At 39.7% G+C, this 21069-nt stretch overlaps 1 protein-coding gene across 1 annotated transcript in view; it reads left to right on the forward strand.

Annotated features, from left to right (window-relative positions):
- Positions 1-21069, forward strand: part of AKAP9 (A-kinase anchoring protein 9) — an 894005-nt gene that overhangs the window by 334024 nt on the left and 538912 nt on the right. The window contains exon 15 of the mRNA XM_053715709.1: positions 14033-14389. Coding sequence (XP_053571684.1) covers positions 14033-14389 — 357 coding nt within the window. The remainder of the gene's footprint in view (positions 1-14032; positions 14390-21069) is intronic.

A 21069-nucleotide genomic window follows, 5' to 3' on the forward strand; every position in this document is an offset into this window, starting at 1 on the left:
TATTACTTTACTTTCTCTTACTTGGTGTATTCAGTCCACGGATTCATCCTTACTTGTGGGATATTCTCAATCCCTACAGGAAGTGGCAAAGAGAGCACACAGCAAAGCTGTCCAAATAGCTCCCCTCAGGCTCCGCCCCCCCAGTCATTCTCTTTGCCGCTCTAACAAGTAGCATCTCCACGGGAGGGTAAAGAGTATGTGGTGTTAGATTTGTAGTTTTTATTTCTTCAATCAAGAGTTTGTTATTTTAAAATAGTGCCGGTTTGTACTATTTACTCTGAGGCAGAAAGTGATGAAGATTTCTGCTGAGAGGAAAAAGATTTTAGCATGTTGTAACTAAAATCCATTGCTGTTCCCACACAGGACTGTAGAGTACCGGAGAACTTCAGTTGGGGGGAACAGTTTGCAGGCTTATACTGCTTAAGGTATGTTCAGTCATTTTTCTAACAAGACCTGGTAGTGCTAGAAGACTGACAGAAACCCCATGAGGGAAGGTAAGCCATTTTCTGAGACACTGTATAGAATGATGGCTTCAGTTAAGGGCTTTAATACTGGCAGACACTGTGATGGGCTAAATCGATTACTTTATTAGAGTAATCTTATGTTTATTAAGCGTTTTTAGACGTTGGAAACACTTTTTGGGGACTTTTTTATGCCTGGCATTTTGTAAGACAGCTAATCTGAAAGGCCCCATAACTCTGGAGTGATGAAGGAGGGGGCCTCATTTTCGCGCCTCAATTGCGCAGTTAATTTGCAACACAGCTCCATGCAGCTTCATGTGCAGAGCCTTTAGAGTACAGGAGGACTTCAGGGAGGCTTAATTTACACCTGCAATTAACCCTAAAGGAAGGTAAAGCCACAGCAAAGACTGTGGCATCGTACTGTAGTGGGTTAAACCGGGTGTTTATTTCATTTTGCTCCGGTTTGGGCATTAAGGGGTTAAACGATTTGAAAATTTGTGTGCAATCATTTCAAGGCATTAGGATCATGTGGTGAAAATTTCATTAAGATCGGATGTTTTTTGATGATTTGGTAAAAAAGTGTGTGCCTTTTTATTATTTAAAGAGACAGTAACGTTTTTTCAAAAAGTATTTTTTTCAACATTTTAGTGTTGTCTGAGTCTGTCAAACATGTCTGAGCCTTCAGATAGACATTTATGTTCAAACGCCATGGCAGTACCCACATTGCATTTATGTTTAAAGTGTGCAAAAACATCTAAGCATTTTAAAGATCATCCAGTGACAATTAAAAATGCTGCCCAAGATGATTCCTTAACGGAGGGTAATGAGGATAGTCCTTCTTCCTCCCCCCACATGTCTACACCAGTTACGCCCGCGCAAGCGATGCCTAGTACCTCTAGCGCATTGGCCCCTATCACTTTACAACAATTAGCAGCAGTAATGGATAATTCCCTTGCAGCATTTTTATCCAAACTGCCAGTTTTTCCAAGAAAGCGCGATAGCTCAGTTTTAAATACAGAGGATGAGCAATCTGAAGCTTTGGATAATTTATCTGTAGTACCCTCACAAAACTCAGAGGTAGCAGTGAGGGAAGGGCTGTCTGAGGGAGAAATTTCTGACACAGGAAAAGTTTCTCAGCAGGCAGAGTCAGATTCCTTAGCGTTTAAATTTAAGCTGGAACACCTCCGTGTCCTGCTTAAGGAGGTTTTAGCTACGCTAGATGATTGCGACCCCATGGTGGTCCCTGAAAAATTGTGTAAGATGGACAGATTTCTAGAGGTCCCTGTATACACTGAGGCATTTCCGATCCCAAAGAGGGTGGCGGATATTGTGACTAAGGAGTGGGAGAGACCAGGTGTACCCTTTGTTCCCCCACCTATCTTTAAGAAAATGTTCCCCATAAACGACCCTAGGCGGGACGCGTGGCAGACGGTCCCTAAGGTAGAGGGGGCTGTTTCAACACTGGCTAAGTGTACAACTATACCAATAGAGGACAGTTGTGCTTTCAAAGATCCTATGGATAAAAAATTGGAAGGATTGCTGAAGAAAATTTTTGTTCAGCAAGGTTTTCTGCTTCAACCAATTGCCTGCATTATTCCGGTAACTACTGCAGCAGCTTTTTGGTTCGAGGCTCTGGAGGAGTCGCTCCAGTGGGAGACTTCATACGATGAGGTCATGGATAGAATTCACGCTTTTAAGCTGGCTAATTCTTTTATCACTGATGCCGCTCTCCAATTAGCTAAACTAGCGGCGAAAAACTCAGGTTTTGCCATTATGGCGCGAAGAGCGCTTTGGCTCAAATCATGGTCGGCGTATGTGTCGTCCAAAACAAAACTGTTAAATATTCCCTTCAAGGGGAAAACCCTATTCGGCCCAGAGCTGAAAGAAATTATTATCACTGGGGGCAAGGGCCATGCCCTTCCACAAGATAGGCCGTTTAAGGCCAAAAATAAGGCTAACTTTCGCAACTTCAGGAGCGGACCTGCTGCAACCTCTGCTGCCGCAAAGCAAGATAACGCTTCCCAGCCCAAAGCAACCTGGAAACCCTTGCAGGGCTGGAATAAGGGTAAACAGGCCAAGAAGCCTGCTCCTGCTACCAAGACAGCATGAAGGGGTAGCCCCCGATCCGGGATCGGATCTAGTAGGGGGCAGACTTTCTCTCTTTGCTCAGGCTTGGGCAAGAGACATTCCGGATCCCTGGGCATTAGAAATAGTTGCTCAGGGGTACCTTCTAGAATTCAAGGATTCTCCCCCAAGGGGAAGGTTCCACATTTCTCGTTTGTCTTCAGACCAAACAAAGAAACAGGCGTTCTTACGCTGTGTAGAAGATCTACTAAAGATGGGAGTGATACACCCAGTTCCAATTGCAGAACAAGGACTGGGCTTTTACTCAAACCTGTTCGTAGTTCCCAAAAAGGAAGGAACTTTCAGGCCAATCCTCGATCTAAAAATTCTAAACAAATTCCTCAGAGTTCCGTCTTTCAAGATGGAAACCATTCGGACAATCTTGCCGATGATCCAGGAAGGTCAATATATGACTACCGTGGATCTAAAGGATGCGTACCTACATATTCCTATCCACAAAGATCACCATCAGTTCCTAAGGTTCCCTTTCTGGACAAACATTACCAGTTCGTGGCCCTTCCTTTCGGGTTGGCCACCGCTCCCAGAATTTTCACAAAGGTGCTAGGGTCCCTTCTAGCGGTACTAAGACCGCGGGGCATTGCAGTAGCACCTTACCTAGACGACATATTAATACAGGCGTCGTCCTTTCACAGAGCCAAGGCTTATACGGACATCGTTCTGGCCTTTCTAAGGTCTCACGGGTGGAAGGTGAACGTAGAAAAGAGTTCTCTGTCCCCGCTCACAAGGGTTCCCCTTCTGGGAACACTAATAGACTCGGTAGAAATTAAATTTTTCTGACAGAGGTCAGGAAGTCAAAACTGTTGAATACTTGCCGAGTTCTTCATTCCATTCCTCGGCCTTCCGTGGCTCAGTGCATGGAAGTAATTGGTTTAATGGTTGCGGCAATGGACGTAGTCCCTTTCGCCCGAATCCATCTCAGACCACTGCAGCTGTGCATGCTCAAACAGTGGAATGGAGATTACGCAGATTTGTCTCCTCAAATTCAAATGGACCAGAAAACCAGAGACTCTCTTCTCTGGTGGTTGTCTCAAGATCACCTGTCTCAGGGAATGAGTTGCCACAGACCGGAGTGGATTATTGTCACGACCGATGCCAGTCTGGTAGGCTGGGGTGCGGTCTGGAACTCCCTGAAGGCTCAGGGACTATGGTCTCGGAAAGAATCTCTTCTCCCGATAAACATTTTGGAGCTGAGAGCGATATTCAATACGCTCCAGGCGTGGCCTCAACTAGCAGATGCCAAATTCATCAGGTTTCAGTCGGACAACATCACGACTGTGGCGTACATCAATCATCAGGGGGGCGGAGCCAACAGGTAGCAAGCAGGTAGCTGCTGTTTGCTCCGACATCCCAGATTATGGGAACCTGAAAATCACCATTCAGCCGAAGTGTACCTTGCCTTGGCTCTGCTAGCCATGGGCCGGTAGTTGATCCTACAGATCTCGGTGGGAAGTCTAAGAAAATTGGCAAGTTTGGTGCTTTGTCGCTGAAGCACGCCACGCTGTACCGTTCTATCTCAGTTTTACACTCACTGGATAGCTAAGCTCATAACGCCTCAGTACTTTGGTTGCAAGTCCTAAAATTTTAAACAGATGGACTTTTATTATGAGTGGTCACAATATGGAGGAAACTGCACTGACCAGCTGTAAGGGGCTTTGAGCGGCCATCGTCCATCGTATACAGGACAGGAGAAGCGGAGCTCGCCTGGAGAAGAGTCCTGCACGGAGCTGTCCCGACTGTGAGAGGCGTCTGGAGCATTATCGGGGGAGTGGTAATCCTACGGCCCCCGCCTCTCCTATAGTGAGCACCTTTGCAGCACGCTACCAAACAAGGTATAGGACGGACAAGACAGAAGGGAAGGGGAGTCCTCCCCTGATTCGGTTTCAGGAATCACTGACCTGGTGCAGTCCCTGAGTATAGCCGTGGAGCTGGAGAAAGTGTAAATTGTGATCCATGCTGTATGGAAACGCCGGACCAGTAGCCGCAGCCCTGTCAGAGCACCTAGAGCTCCGGGAACATCAGTGGAGCCGTGAGCACTTGGCGGAAGCGTGAGTAGAAACAGGTACAGCGTGAGAGTGGTGGGGAGAGGAGCGAGTCTAGAGGTCCCCCTGAGCCAGATAATATTGGAGAGGCCATTGCAGGACAGTAGTCTTGATCTCTGGATACAGAAGCATACCTGCCTCAATATATTATAAATACCTTGGCCAATATAAAAGAAATATAGTAATTGGCACTTAGAGAACAAGGACTAGAAAGATTGGACTGAAAGTTATGCTTGTCACGGCCTTTTTTTTTTTGTCTTCTGGCTGTACAGTAAATTGGCAGATTTTGATTTGTGCTGATAATATTGTATTCGATATCCCATTGTGATGGAAAGAAAGTAATTTGGGCTTAACATAAAGAGCTTGTTATACATTTAAACAGCCGTCTTAGCTGTGAAGATCTCTATGTAACAAGATCTAGTGGCAACAGTGTTGCAAGTGGGAAAAACTTGCTTTGCTAAAGTTACAGACTGTGTCACAGTAAAAACTGTATGGGAAGCAAAAATCAGAACTATAAATTACGACAAATTATTATAGAGGCACTGCTATAGATCTGGTGGCAGTAAATAAAATCATCGACACAGTTTTAAGAAGGATTTTTTTTTTTTTTATTATTTTTTTTTCCTTTTTTTCTTTTTTTTTTTTTTTTTTCTGTGGGTTTTTATCTGGAGGACGGTTGTTGTCTTAAGAAGATTGTATTGAAGAAGGCCACAACTGTTCTTTAGACTTGTATGAACCTGGGTGAAAGGGAAGTATAAGGCCCCAAGGACTGTGAAACTTTTTTTTTTGCTTTTTTTGCCCCTTTTTTTTTTTTAAGGATACATTATCTTGGTGTGTATCTATCAGGACTAATTCTTGTAGTTGAAGGCCGTCTGTATTTAGATGCTATGGTTCTATGATCATAACTTAACTTAATTCTAAAGTGTTGGCGTCAGAAATTTCTATAAATATTGTTGTGTGTTGAGATTTATAGTCTCACAGTCAGGCAGGTAGCTATTTCCCCTTTAATTAAGGTTATGGTAACTGTTTTTAGGATCATTTATATTTTACTACTATAGAAAGTCGAGAAGTGGCATTAAACAGACAAACACATCTAGTAGTTAATTTAGATTTTCCTCACCCTGATCTGCTTTAAAGATTTTTTTTTTTTGTTGAATAAACAGATTCTTTAATCAAAAATTATATGGGGCACTTTAATAGCTCTTATTCGTAAAAGTTTCACTGGAATTTTTTTGCATTGTAGGTGTCATAACACTATTTTCTTTTTCGCTTTTTTGTTTCACCTCACATTTTTCACTTACTTTTTTTCTTTTTTCTTTTTTTTTTTTCTCTTAGGTTGTTAAGCAATCACAGTCACTATTTCACACCTTATCCCACTTTTTTTTTTTTTCTCCCTTTCTTCCCTCTTTTTTGCACCCTGTCAGCTGGCCCGTGGGGCTGACAGTGAATAAGATACACATTTCAGCGAAATTTTTCTTGTTTTTTTACATTCGCTGATATATTCACATTGCACTGTGGTGAATGGAGAGGTATATCTCCCATCAGAAGGGTACCTCACCTATAATGCCGCCCAAACATAAAGATAAAAGAAGTAACACTAAACACACAGAGCTGCCTCAGGACATACCCCAAGAAGCAGGGATGGTAAACTTTACTTGTAATGATATGTCAGAATTTGCAGCAGAGATGGCCAAAATAATGGCCCCCCATCTAGAAGCAGTTAAACAGGAAATTAAAGTTGAGATAACCAATCTTACAGAGGAGATTAGGCAATACACTGCTAGACTGGAGGAGGTGGAGACAAGGGTGTCGGATTTGGAGGATAGAGTAAATATCATGGTACCTGCAGTAAATACTCAGGTCAAGACCATAGCACAATTACAGAACCGTATAGAGGACTTAGAGGATAGATCAAGGCGAAATAATTTGAGAGTGATTGGTCTACCTGAATCGCCCGAATATCAAGATCTATTACAATTTGTCTCGGTAACCCTCCCTCAGGCACTTTTGCTTCCTCCTCCTCCTACACCGTTTCTGATTGAGAGAGTGCACAGAATTGGGCCGCTCAGAGAAAATAGTACAATTTCTAAACCAAGGCCTATAATTTTTAAGTTTGTTAACTACCAGGACAAGATATTATTTTTGACCCATTATAGAAAACTCAATGTATTAAATATTAATTCTCATAGAATCTGGTTATTCCAAGATTTCTCCACCGAGACCAGGGCCAAGAGAAAGGAAATGGCCCCTTTTTTTGATAAATTCTTGAAAGCTGAATGTAACGTTAGATTGGTATATCCTGCCAAACTTTTAATTAATAAGGCAGGAACCTCCTATGTATTAAATAATAGTGAGGAAGCTAAGTCGTTATGTAAAAAAATGGATATCCAGTGATTAGGAATTGGAGCCCTACTATTATGTTAATTAATAACATATAGAATGGCGTTTAATGTTTATGTTTTAAATTGTAAAATATTTATGTTTTCACCTTTTTTTTTTTTTTTTTCCTCTTCTTTGCTCTCCCCTTCGTCCGCCTTCCCCTCCCCTTCCACTAATGAGTGTTTTTTTTGTTGTTTTTTTTTGGTGGGTGCACCTGTGTGCTTTTGTAACTGTTATATGTAGAGTGGGGCGACTAATTAATTCCTTCCGTCGGGGTCTATGTTAGAACTGCTATACACAGAATGGGACGACGGTCAAATCTTTCTTTCGGGGTCTATCTTAGATTTGTTATATATAGAATGGGACGATTTTTAAATCTTTTCTTTGGGGGCTATGCTAGATACTTTTAAGTTAGTGTCTTGGAATGTAGGGGGTATAAATTCCCCAATAAAGAGGAAAAGCATAATTAAACATCTGGCTAAATTTAAACCAAATATAGCTTTCCTCCAGGAGACACACCTAAAGGAAGCAGAATCATTGAAACTACAGACGAATTGGGTAGGAGAGGTTATCCCGGCACCATTTAAATCATGTAAAAGAGGCGTTGCTATCCTTTTTAATAAAAACTTGGAATACAAAACAGAATCTATTATAAAAGACCAGGAGGGGCGGTTTTTAATTATAGAAATCACTATTAATCAAACCCGGTATGTGTTATGTAATATATATGGACCGAATAAAGTAGATAATGTATTTTGGGACAAGATGGTAACACAGTTACATAAATTCGTAGGGCAACAGTTGATAATTGCGGGAGATTTCAATCTTGTAGCAGACCCTATTTTAGATAGAGATAATAAGGCATATATTTTTCCACGGGACAGAAAGACTCGCATACTTCAAAAGTTTTGCTCTCAGTTGGGGTTGGTGGATATCTGGCGTGTGCAAAACCCAGATTTAAGGTCTTTTACATGTCTTTCCAAAGGATATCATTCTTTATCAAGGATAGATTTTTTTCTGGTTTCAGATAATATGTCAGGTTTAGAGTGGAAAGCGGATATCAGTGACATAACAATTTCAGATCATGCAGTAATCACATTATCACTTAATGCACCGCTCAGGCGAAGGGCCACCAATCAAACCATTTTTTTCCCCAAGTATCTTATGAATGACACGAAATTTCAGAATTGGTTGATTAACCAATGGCAAGAATATGAGTCTTTCAATGGTGCTTTTAAAGAGAAACCGGAGATATATTGGGAAGCGGCTAAAGCCGTAATTAGAGGCAAGATTAAGGCATATTTATGTAGGCGTAATAAGAAGGTGAAACAATTAGAGATGCAGGCGAATAATCGGGTAAAAAATGCGTATGCGGCTTATTTATGTGAGCATTCTAATGAGAAATGGCGCAAGTATATAGACGCTAAAACAGCACGAGACATTCTTATTCAGCAAAAGACAGCTTTAGAACTACAAAGACAAAAGGCTCTATATGGTGGCTTCGCCGGGAGATCAGCCAAATTCTTGGCTAAATTAACCAAAGTAACCAATCGTAATGTAGTGGCGGCTATTAGAACTAAGACAGATAGATTCACAGGTAATTCAGATATTATTAAAACCTTCCATCAGTATTTTAGTGAATTATATAAAGCAGAGGTATATGACACAGGAAGGCAGCAACAATTTTGGCATAAGATTAAGACCCCAAAGATCTCATCGGAGATTCTTGCAGAAATTAATAAACCAATTAATGAACAAGAGATCTATGCTGCAATTAAAGTAGCTAAAACAAATAAGGCAGCAGGTCCGGATTGCCTCCCCATTGAATTTTATAGGATACTACAGACACAAATTGTTCCAACCCTCATGAAATTATTTAATTATTACTTTATTGGAAACAATAAATGTTCACCATACTTTGCGGCCGCAGTAATTTCTTTAATCCCCCCAAAAAATAAAGATCCAGAGATTCCAGCATCTTATAGGCCAATATCAGTCCTAAATTCGGACTATAAACTTTTGACTTCAATTGTAGCTGAAAGATTAAAACCTCACTTAGGTACAATAATTCACGAAAATCAAGCTGGTTTTATGACGGGTAGGAATCCCACTAAAAATATACGCAAGATAACAACATTGCTTGATTTTTTTCTGGAATAAATTTAGGTTATCAAGTCAGAAAGGCATCCTGGATCTAGCGCTATTAACGATCGACGCGGAGAAGGCGTTCGCATCTCCTGGAAACATCTTTTTTTTTCACTAGAACAATTTGGATTGGTTGGTCATATATTGGAGTTTACACGCACAATATATAGTTCCCCAATTTCATCTTTATTAATCAACGGCGAGATTTCTCAACGTCTTTTGTTACAGCGTGGCACACGCCAAGGTTGCCCTCTCTCGCCGTTGCTGTTTAATATATCTTTAGAGCCGTTTGCGATTTTACTTCGTCAGCAACTAGATGGGATTCGTGTCAGAGATCAGAAACTTGTATTATTAATGTATGCAGACGACATAATTTTGTGTCTGAGTAATATCGCGCAAAGTCTATCTCTATTATTAAAGTCAACTGATCTTTTTGGTTCAATCTTGGGATATAAAATTAATCTTGCAAAGTCTGAGTTGTTATGGATCAATAAAGTTCATCAATACATTAAACATCCGTTTTTAGAAACATCTCAAATCATGTATCTTGGTATCAAATTAAGTGCGAATCCAGAGGAATGGTACAGACTTAATTTTACTAAGTTTTTTCGGGAATGTAGGGTAAGGATGGAAGATTGGAAAAACTTACCTATTTCTCTATCAGCGAGAGTTACCCTTATAAAAACCATTTTGTTCCCTAAGGTATTTTATCTTATTCAAAATATTCCGATCCCGATTAAGAAGACAGATATAAGCAGTTACAATAAGGCATGTTCAAATTTTCTATGGAAAGGTGCCAGAATCCACATCTCGGCTACACGGCTTATGTGTAATAAGGATGCGGCCGGTCTGTCTCTCCCGAATTTATATAATTATAGTTTAGCTGCTCGCGTCAAGGTTGCAGTTGACTGGTTAACTGAACAAGACCAGGTTGCAGCAATTTCTTGGGAAACTGCTTTAGTGAAGCCGTTCCGACTGGATGGTATTCTACACTGCCCAATGACGGCCCTTCCCTCTGCGCTTTTTTCACTTATAACATTTAGAAACATTATTGTCGCGTGGCAAAGATTCTGCGTCCTTTCAGGAAATTCGCCTTATGCATCCCAGTACCTACCTATTACAGGGAACCCAAACTTCGTCCCGGGACTTTCAACAGAGGTATTCAGACTATGGTCCCTAAAAGGACTGATATATGTTGCACAAATGGTTAAATCAGACTCCTCAATTTTTTCTTTTGCCGAATTAAGACAGCAATTCGGTCTCTCAAACAAAGAGTTTTATGCATATTTGCAGTTAAGGCATTTTATACTGGAGCTCAGGCAAAAATATGGAAAGGAGTGGACTTTTCTGTTTCAACCCCAAATTAATAATTTTCAAAGGGGCCTTTACTCGATAGCTCCGTTTTATGGCTATCTTAACCTGAAACCCTCTATTGATCAAAGGGAATATATTGTAGCAAAATGGACTGGATTTGTGCCTGAAGTCAATGAGCAAACTATAATAAATACATTTAAAATTATAAATAAAAGCTGGGTGCTGACATCATGGAGAGAATCACAGATCAAGATATTTTTTATGTCTTATGTGACTCCCGCTAGACTGTCTAGTTGGTACAAGGTATTGAGTCTATGTCCTAAGTGTTTCGCTGTTAAAGCAGACCTTATGCACTGTTTTTGGGCCTGCCCAAAGATCAATCAATTCTGGTTGAAAGTAGCATATTGGATTCGATCATCTCTTCATTTAGATTACCATATATTCGTGACAGATGTACTTTTCTTGGTGCAGTCGCAAGTAACTTGCAGGAACACTAAGTTAATCAACATGGTAATATTACTGGGACGTATTATGATATTGAAAGCCTGGAAATCCAAAAATGCTCCGAATTTGAAAGAACTCAAGAATGTTTTGACAATGCAACTTATGCATGACCAGATAAACTTACAAAACCCGACAGACAGACGGTTAGCTGAGTTCTTTAAACAATGGGAAAGATTTATTTTATCATTCCCACTTGAAACACAAATTATGTTGGTTAAACCACTTAGGGATACTGTATATGTACAATTACAAATATTGGGTGGAAATTTCCCCAGTGCATGGGGTATTGATTTTGGAACGGCGATAAGGAGGGGAGGGGCGGCGGAGGTTGGCATAGAGTGATCCCCTTTTTTTTTTTTTTTCTTTCCCTTTTTATGAGTGTGGACAAAGATCCTATCTCTACAATGGATCCTATTGGAAATGAGGTAATAGGACAGGAGTTAGGTAATAGGAATAATTAATATATATTTAGATATGGCAGATGTCTTGTTCCGAGTTACAGTAGAATAACTGGATTTATATGGTTCTGTCTGATATATGGAAGATAGACACCACGATATGGAAAAATAGGGCTGTATGTCATTATATAAGAAATGTTTTTCTGTTTTTCCCTTTGTTCTTGTTTTGTATTGTTTTGGGCCTTTGTATAAAACATGGTTATGATATGAAAAATCAATAAAAAATTATACTTAAAAAAAAAAAATCATCAGGGAGGAACAAAGAGTTCCCTAGCGATGAAGGAAGTAACCAAGATCATCAAATGGGCGGAGGATCACTCCTGCCATCTATCTGCAATTCACATCCCAGGGATAGACAACTGGGAGGCGGATTTTCTAAGTCGCCAGACTTTCCATCCGGGGGAGTGGGAACTCCACCTGGAGGTTTTTGCTCAGCTGACCCAGCTATGGGGCATTCCAGAGTTGGATCTGATGGCGTCCCGTCAGAACACCAAACTTCCCCTTTACAGATCCAGGTCCAGGGATCCCAAGGCGGCATTGATAGATGCATTAATAGCGCCTTGGTCATTCAGTCTAGCTTATGTCTTTCCACCGTTTCCTCTTCTCCGTTCGGCTAATAGCCAGAATCAAACAGGAGAAGGCTTCGGTAATTCTGATAGCGCCTGCGTGGCCACGCAGGACTTGGTATGCAGACCTAGTGGACATGTCATCGGTCCCACCATGGAAACTGCCATCGAGGCAGGATCTTCTAATCCAAGGTCCTTTCAAGCATCCAAATCTAGTTTCTCTGCAACTGACTGCTTGGAGATTGAACGCTTAATCCTAGCTAAGCAGGGTTTCTCTGAATCAGTTATAGATACTCTGATACAGGCCAGAAAGCCTGTCACCAGGAAAATTTACCATAAGATATGGCGGAAATATCTTTGGTGGTGTGAATCCAAGGGTTACTCGTGGAGTAAAGTTAGGATTCCAAGGATATTATCTTTTCTCCAAGAAGGTTTGGAGAAAGGCCTGTCAGCTAGTTCCTTAAAAGGACAGATATCTGCTCTGTCTATTCTGTTACACAAGCGTCTGGCAGCTGTACCAGACGTTCAGGCGTTTGCACAGGCCATAGTTAGAATCAAGCCTGTCTACAGACCTGTGGCTCCTCCATGGAGTCTAAATTTAGTTCTTTCAGTTCTTCAAGGGGTTCTGTTTGAACCTTTGCATTCCATAGATATCAAGTTATTATCTTGGAAAGTTTTGTTTTTAGTAGCTATTTCTTCTGCTCGAAGAGTTTCAGAATTGTCTGCTTTGCGGAGTGATTCACCCTATCTGGTGTTCCATGCAGATAAGGTTGTTTTACGCACTAAACCTGGTTTTCTTCCACAGGTGGTTTCTAATAGGAATATTAACCAGGAAATCATTGTTCCTTCTCTGTGCCCTAATCCAGTTTCTAAGACGGAACGAGTGTTGCACAATCTCGATGTGGTTCGTGCTTTAAAGTTCTATCTAAAAGCAACCAAAGATTTCAGACAAACATCATCCTTGTTTGTTGTGTATTCTGGTAAGAGGAGAGGTCAGAAAGCAACTGCTACCTCTCTGTCATTTTGGCTGAAAAGCATCATCCGATTGGCTTATGAGACTGCTGGTAAGCAGCCTCCTGAACGAATTACAGCTCATTCCACCAGAGCTGTGGCTTCCACATGGGCTTTCAAGAATGAGGCTTCTGTTGAACAGATTTGTAAGGCAGCGACTTGGTCTTCTCTGCATACATTCGCCAAATTTTATAAATTCTATACTTTTGCTTCTGCGGGGGCTATTTTCGGGAGAAAGGTTTTGCAAGCAGTGGTGCCTTCCGTTTAGGTTACCTGACTTGTTCCCTCCCTTCATCCGTGTCCTATTGCTTTGGTATTGGTATCCCACAAGTAAGGATGAATCCGTGGACTGAATACACCAAGTAAGAGAAAACAGAATTTATGCTTACCTGATAAATTACTTTCTCTTACAGGTGTATTCAGTCCACGGCCCGCCCTGATATTAAGTCAGGTTCAAATTTCATTTACAATAACTACAGTCACCACTGCACCCTATAGTTTCTCCTTTTTCTCCTAACCGTCGGTCGAATGACTGGGGGGGCGGAGCCTGAGGGGAGCTATATGGACAGCTTTGCTGTGTGCTCTCTTTGCCACTTCCTGTAGGGATTGAGAATATCCCACAAGTAAGGATGAATCCGTGGACTGAATACACCTGTAAGAGAAAGTAATTTATCAGGTAAGCATAAATTCTGTTTTTATATTGAAAGCCTTATTTTAGCAAATTATATTCATTCATACTACTTTATATGTATGAATACAATACCCACAGGTTTTATTTGCTACCCGAAGAAAGAGGATCAATTAAATAATATTTTGCAGCTGATAATGCAGCAGGTGATTCCATCTTCTATAGAGGATTTCATTTCAAACTGTAAATATACATAGAATGGATATGCTGATTAAATTATTGTTTATTTTGCTCTTACAAGACATAAAGCTAATAGCTAGGAATTTAAATTTGCTCTATTTGTGTTTTTCACTGCTACAATTACTCCTGTCTTTATTCATAGATGAATGAGTCTGCAGTAAAAGAAGATAAACCTATAAATAAATGCAGTGGCATTATTTATCAGCAGTTGCAAAATTTGAGACAAGCTTTAAGCGCAAAGTATGTAGAAGAAGTGGAGACCCTGAAAAAACAGCATGACACGGAAATATTGCAACTGACAATAGATCTCAAAGAGAAATATAGTCATGAAAATGCGACTCTAAAGCAAGAGTTGGCAAAGACTAAGCGTGGAAATATGAATGGGAGCTTCCAAGAGCATTCGAGTTTACTCAGAGACATTGAAGAAAAGAAACATATGGACATAAATCAGTTGCTGGAAGAACGTTATCATGAAAGAATAGAGGAAGAAATTGCACGAGTACGTTGAAATTTGGCTAATATAGTGCCTTTTTGTCTTGTTTCTTTTATTTTAAATGTGGGTTTGAAGACAAAGCTTTATAAAGTGATGGTAAATAAATACATTTCATAATCAGGTCATAGAATCTATATAATCATATGAAAACACGTTTTTTGTGCAAAAAATGTATTAGAGTAGAACTGTATTATTAATTATTCCTACCAGCCTTAAGTCTGCCCTCCGCCCTTTCCTGTTTACTTTTGCAGTGTATTAACATATAGGGTAGTATCAATTGCTCTATACCTGAGATTGAATGAATGCATCTAGTAAACCGTAAGACAAACTGCACATGCAGATGTCTGCAGCCAGCAAACTGCATATAGCGGGTAAACAGTGAATCAAAATGATATTGCCTATTCCCTGTTTACATATATACATGGGGGGAGTCAACAGAGGAAAATAAAGATAGATAAAGGTAATTAAAAATACTTGCACTTTATTTTTATCAAAATAAAAAAAGTTTACATTCACTAATTGCAAAAAAATCATATCTGAATTTTACACTCTGTGCACAGCACACGTGGCTTGCCATCATATCTTGAGAACTGAAAGAAGTATTGAGTTTTGGACTTTTGAATTGATGGAAGCAGATTTTTTAAAAAAACTTTTATTTATTAAAGTGATGGTAAAATTCTAGCGTTTCTGAAACGCTAGTATTTACGATTACTGAAAAAAAAGGCGACCTTTATTCATCAGTTTTAAAAAAACAAAAACGATGAATATGTACCTTTATTTCCCTGCAGCTTCAGTGCTAACCTAAGTGCCTCTGACCACCCATGGCATAGCTCAATTTTTTCAATGAGATGAGGTTTCCACCACTTAGCCAATAGCCGTGCTTGCCCTTTGGCATTATGTCGTAAGCAAAAGACCTCGCATGTAAATCAAAGTATTCTTACAAAAAGTTTATATACATCTTTGGGAGTGTTGCCAGTGGGACCAAATAGTTACACAAATTAGTATTGGTACATCAACTTGCAAATAAACAACACATTTTTAAATGCTGCAAAAAAATGCCTGCAAAAAGCACCTATGCTTTTATATTAAAATTGGGATCTTAGTCACACAGTATGGCCATATTCTGCTTAGCCAGTCACCAACTTACAAGGTATCCCAATGTTGACTAGTCCTAACACTATATTACTTTCCCTTTATGGGCTAAATCATTCCTGCTTTTTCTCATTATAATAGAATGAAACTCCCTGGCTTTATATACGCAACTCCATTACACTGTTATGAGTGCACCTGATGCGGTGCTTTAACCAATGGAAGATGGTCAGTCTCCCTGTTTTTTATAAATACAAATACAAAGTTTGGTTTAGCAAACCTTACAAAAAGTTTATATACATCTTTGGAAGTGCTGCCAATGAGACCAAATAGTTACACAAAACAGGGGGTATTGGTACATATCCACTTGCAAATAAACAAGTTATTTTTAAATTCTGCCAAAAATTGCCTGGAAAAACACCTATGCTTTTATATTAAACTAGGCGATAAGCCTGCCCAGAGGGCAGTCTATGTTTAAAAAATACAAACCCCCAAGCTAAAGCTAAAAAGTAAAATTACAGAAAAAAATAAACAAAGCTATCCAAAATAAAAAATTGAAACCTAAACTAATACCCCTATAAAAATAAAAAATCCCCCCAAAATAAAACACCCTCTAATCTAATACTAAACTACCAATAGCCCTTAAAAGGACCTTTTGTAGGGCATTGCCCTAAGTTAAACAGTTATTTTACCTACAAAAATTACCAATTACCCCCTAACAGTAAAATCCCCCACCCACCAAACCCCCCAAAATAAAAAAACCTAACACTAAAAATACCTAAACTACCCATTGCCCCTAAAGGGGCATTTTATTATTATTATCATTTATTTGTATAGCGTCGCCAAATTCCGTAGCGCCGGTTACAATGATAGGGGTGTATAATAAGGAGGATTTGTGCTAAAATACAAAACATAACAAAACTAAACAAATCTAGTACAGGAGGAAGAGGGCCCTGCTCCGGAGAGATCACAGTCTACAGATTTAGGGTGCAGAGAAATAAGGTTGGGGTAGCTTGTCACATCGGTTGTAGTTGCAGTAGTGAGTCAGACAGTTCATGTATTAGTTTGGTTCGGATGAGGCATGGAGGAGAGATGGTAAAGCCTCTCTGAATAGGTGGGTTTTCAAGGAGTGTCTGAAGCTATACAAGGTTGGAGACAGTCTTATGGAGTGAAGTAGAGAGTTCCAGAGAACAGGAGCAGCATGTGCGAAGTCTTGGAGGTGGGAGTGGGACGTAGAGATAACAGGAGTGTAGAGACGTAGGTCAGAGGTTGATCAAAGAGGACGGGATGGCGAATATTTTACGATGAGAGAGGAAATGTAGTTGGGAGTTATACTGTTGAGTGTTTTGTAAGTTAGGGTTAATACTTTAAATTGTATTCTGGAGTGTATGAGGAGCCAGTGTAGAGATTAGCAGAGCGGAGCAGCTGATGTAGATCGGCGACTTAGGTGGATGAGTCTAGCAGAAGCATTCATAATAGATTGGAGGGAGGGGAGGCAGTGTTTTGGAAAGCCATTTAGGAGTAGATTGCAATAATCAATGCGTGACAAAATGAGGAAATGAATAAGTATTTTTGTAGTTTTTTTGAGTAAGGAAGGGACGAATTCTGGAAATCTTGTGTAGGTGTGAACCGCAGGAATTGGTAAGTGCTTGTATATGTGGGTTGAATGTGAGTTCTGAGTCTAGTGTGACCCTAAGACAGCGGACCTGGGGTGAGGTGTTGAGAATAGAGTCTCCAACCGTCAGAGAAATGTCAGGTGTTGGATGTCTCGAAGAGGGTGGAATAAGAAGCAGCTCAGTTTTGGACAGATTGAGTTGGAGGTAGTGTGAAGGCATCAAGAGTAAATTGCAGAATGGCAGTTGGAAATCTAGTTGAGTAAAGAAGGAGAGATATCAGGAGAGGAAAAATAGATTTGGGTATCATCAGCATATATGTGGTAATTGCATCCAAAGGAGGCTATAAGTTTTCCAAGGAAGGATCTATAGAGATAGAAAAGCAAGGGGCCCAAGACAGAGCCTTGCAATACTCCAACTGAGAGAGGCATAGGATCACAAGATATGTTGTTAAAAGAAACTGAAAACGAGCGGTTTGAGAGACATGAGGCAAACCATGAGAGGGCTGTGTCTCGGAAGCCAAATGAATGTAGTATTTTTAGGAGGAGAGGATGGTCGACTGTGTCAAAAGCAGCAGATAGGTCAAGTAGAATTAGTAAGGAGTAGTGGCCTTTTGCTTTAGCTGATAACAGGTCATTTGTTACTTTAGCAAGAGCGGTTTCTGTTGCGTGTTTAGGACAGAAACCAGATTTTAGTTGATCAAGTAAGGAGTTAGTTGTGAGAAATTGAGTTTGCCGATTATAGACCAGTCGTTCCAATAATTTTGAAGCAAAGGGAAGTAAGGAGACCGGTCGATAGAAGGCGTGGAGGGGTGAAGCGAGGGCTTTTTTAGGATTGGTATGATTGACGCATGCTTGAATGTATTAGGAAATGTGCCAGCAGTGAGAGATTGGTTAAAGAGATGAGTTAGGGTAGGGGTTAGTAAAGCAGAGAGCGAGGGAAGAAGTCGTGAAGGAATAGGGTCAAGTGGGCAGGTTGTGAGATGAGCCAAGGATAGGAGTACAGAGACTTCTTCCTCTGTTACAGGAGATGAGATGACATTTGTATGGGCATTGCCCTTAAAAGGGCATTCAGCTCTTTTACTGCCCTTAAAAGAGCAAACAGCTCTTTTTTAAGCACAAAAAAACCCTAATCCGCCTGGAAGAAGACCTTCTCTGCTGGACTTCAGGAACGGTGAGTACCTATTTGGGGTTTAGTGTTAGGGATTAGGGATTTAATGGGCTGGAAAAGAGCTGATTGCCCTTTTAAGGGCAGTAAAAGAGCTGAATGCCCTTTTAAGGGCAATGCCCATACAAATGCCCCTTTAGGGGCAATGGGTAGTTTAGGTTTTTTAGTGTTTTATTTTGGGTAGTTTGGTGGGGGGGGGGGCTTTTTATTTTCATAGGGATTAGGTTTTTTATCTTGATAATTTTGTTTATTTTTTCTGTAACTTTAGAGTTTTTATTTTTTGTAATTTTAGATTATTTTTTTGTAATTTAATGTTAGGTTTTATTTGTGTGACTTCGTATTGGGGTTAATTTAGGGGGTGTTGGGTTAGGGGGCGTAGTAATTAAATTAGTTATTTGCGTTGTGGGGGGTGGAGGTTTAGGAGTTAATAGGTTAATTAGGTTTATTGCGATGTGGAGGTTTGTCGGTTTAGGGGTTAATAGGTTTATTGCGATGTGGGGGTTGGCAGTTAAGGGGTTAATATTTTAATTGTTATTTGCCGATTAGAAGTTAATTACTTTATTATTTTACGATGTGGGGGTTTGCGGTTTCGGTGTTTAATACTTTGTGCGGGAGGTTAGTTTTGTATTGTTATACTTTGTGCGGGCTGTTACGTGTTTCTTATTTATTTCCTGCAGGCGGTTGCGTGTTTTGTTTTTTTAAGGCTTCGGGTTTGCTTATTCTGCATGCAGATGGATTTCTAAAATGGCAGGGTGGTGACGGTGGATTCTTTCACCACCCTGCCATTTTCGGCATCCCGGTGGATTCTTTTGGCTGCGGGCGCAGTCAACATTCTTTTGGCTGCCTCACACAGCCAACATTCCTTTGAGGATGCGTGCTTAACTGGCGACACCAACGGACGCGTTACAAACGCGATTATAGTACAGATATGGGATCTAAGTCACACAATATGGCCATATTCTGCTTGGCCAGTCACCAACTTACAAGGTGTCCCAATGTTCACTGGACCTAATACTACAGTACTTTGCCTTTATAGGTTAAATCATTCCTGATTTTTCTCTTCATAAAAGAATGAGACTCCTTCACTTTATATACACAACTCAATTACACTGTCATGAGTACACCTAAGTTTGGGTGGGGTGCTTTAACCAACGGAAGATGGTTAGTCTCCCCTTTTTTTATAAATACAAAGGGCAAGATTACAAGTAAATTGTTATGAGTTTTCCGCGTGCAATATGGTCTTTTCACAATCAATTTCCATTGAGCAGCTATTGCAAGTCTTGAAAAATCGTAATTTGGCGCTCACATTTGCCTTTTACACAACATTCCTTTTCGTGTTTATTAATACAAAGGGCAAGATTACAAGTCGAGCGTTATGAGTTTTCCGCACTCTATATGGTCTTTTTGCATTCAATTTCCATTGCACTGCTATTTCAAGTCTTGAAAAATTGTAATTGGGCTTGCTCATTCACCTTTTATACAACAATCCTTTCCATGCTCGAAGAGCTGTACTTAAAGGACCATGATACCCAAATGTTAAAACACTTGAAAGTGATGCAGCATAGCTGTAAAAAGCTGACTAGAAAATATCACCTGAACATCTCTATGTAAAAAAGAAAGATATTTTACCTCAAAAGTTCCTCGGTAGCCACATCCCATTGTAAAGGACTTCTAAGCAGCAAATCAGTATGTCTGTCCCGGGACAACTAAGGGAGTGAGCTTTTGTGCACACTCATATTATTTCCCTATTCAGTTTAAGGAAGTTTACTATGAAATCTCACAAGAGTTAAAGGGACACTGTACCCAAATTTTTTCTTTCTTTCTAATTTACTCCTATTATCAATTTTTCTTTGTTCTCTTGCTATCATTATTTGAAAAAAAAAGGCATCTAAGCTTTTTTTTGGTTCCAGTACTCTGGACAGCACTTTTTTATTTGTGGATGAATTTATCCACAAATCAGCAAGGACAACCCAGGTTGTTCACCAAAAATGGGCCGGCATCTAAACTTACATTCTTGCATTTCAAATAAAGATACCAAGAGAATGAAGAAAATTTGATAATAGGAGTAAATTAGAAAGTTGCTTAAAATTGCATGCTCAATCTGAATCACGAAAGAAAGTTTTTGGGTACAGTGTCCCTTTAAGTGAAATCTCATGAGATCACAGTAAAAGAGTTGACCTCCTCATCACTGCTGATGCTGATTGGCTGCTGTTCATTTCTTCATTTTTTATTTTATTTTTTACCTGCAGCTGGGCAGCAGCTAAGGTATATTTTTTTACACATAACTTACTCTGCTGAGCTGATTAAATTGTGAGGTCAAATATCTTCTTTTTTTACATAGAGATGCTCACGTGATATTTTCCTGTCAGCTTTTTACAGTTATACTGCCATCAGTTTCAAGTGATTTAGCATATGAGTATTATGTCCCTTTAACAGTTTTGCTCAACACAAAGTTTCGCAAAGCACTTCAAAAATACATTACAAAGTACAGTTACACTCATATTAAATCTGTCTAATAAAAATTATTAAAAAAAAATATTACACACAAAGGTTATAGGGGCTAGAAGATAAGAGATTGTGGGTGTTAGGAGAAAAAAAAGCTGATGCATTGACATACATACACATACAAAGAGAAACATGGATTTATATCTATAGACATATGTTTAACAATGGAGATAATGAAAACATTTTACATTACAATCTTATGCATATTAAACAATATCTCAGGGATTTTCAGAGATATTCGCATATAGATCTTGAGAAATATAGGCATATATATATATATATATATATATATATATATATTCATATACATAT

The sequence above is a fragment of the Bombina bombina genome, chromosome 5, assembly GCF_027579735.1.
Source record: "Bombina bombina isolate aBomBom1 chromosome 5, aBomBom1.pri, whole genome shotgun sequence".
Taxonomy (NCBI): domain Eukaryota; kingdom Metazoa; phylum Chordata; class Amphibia; order Anura; family Bombinatoridae; genus Bombina; species Bombina bombina.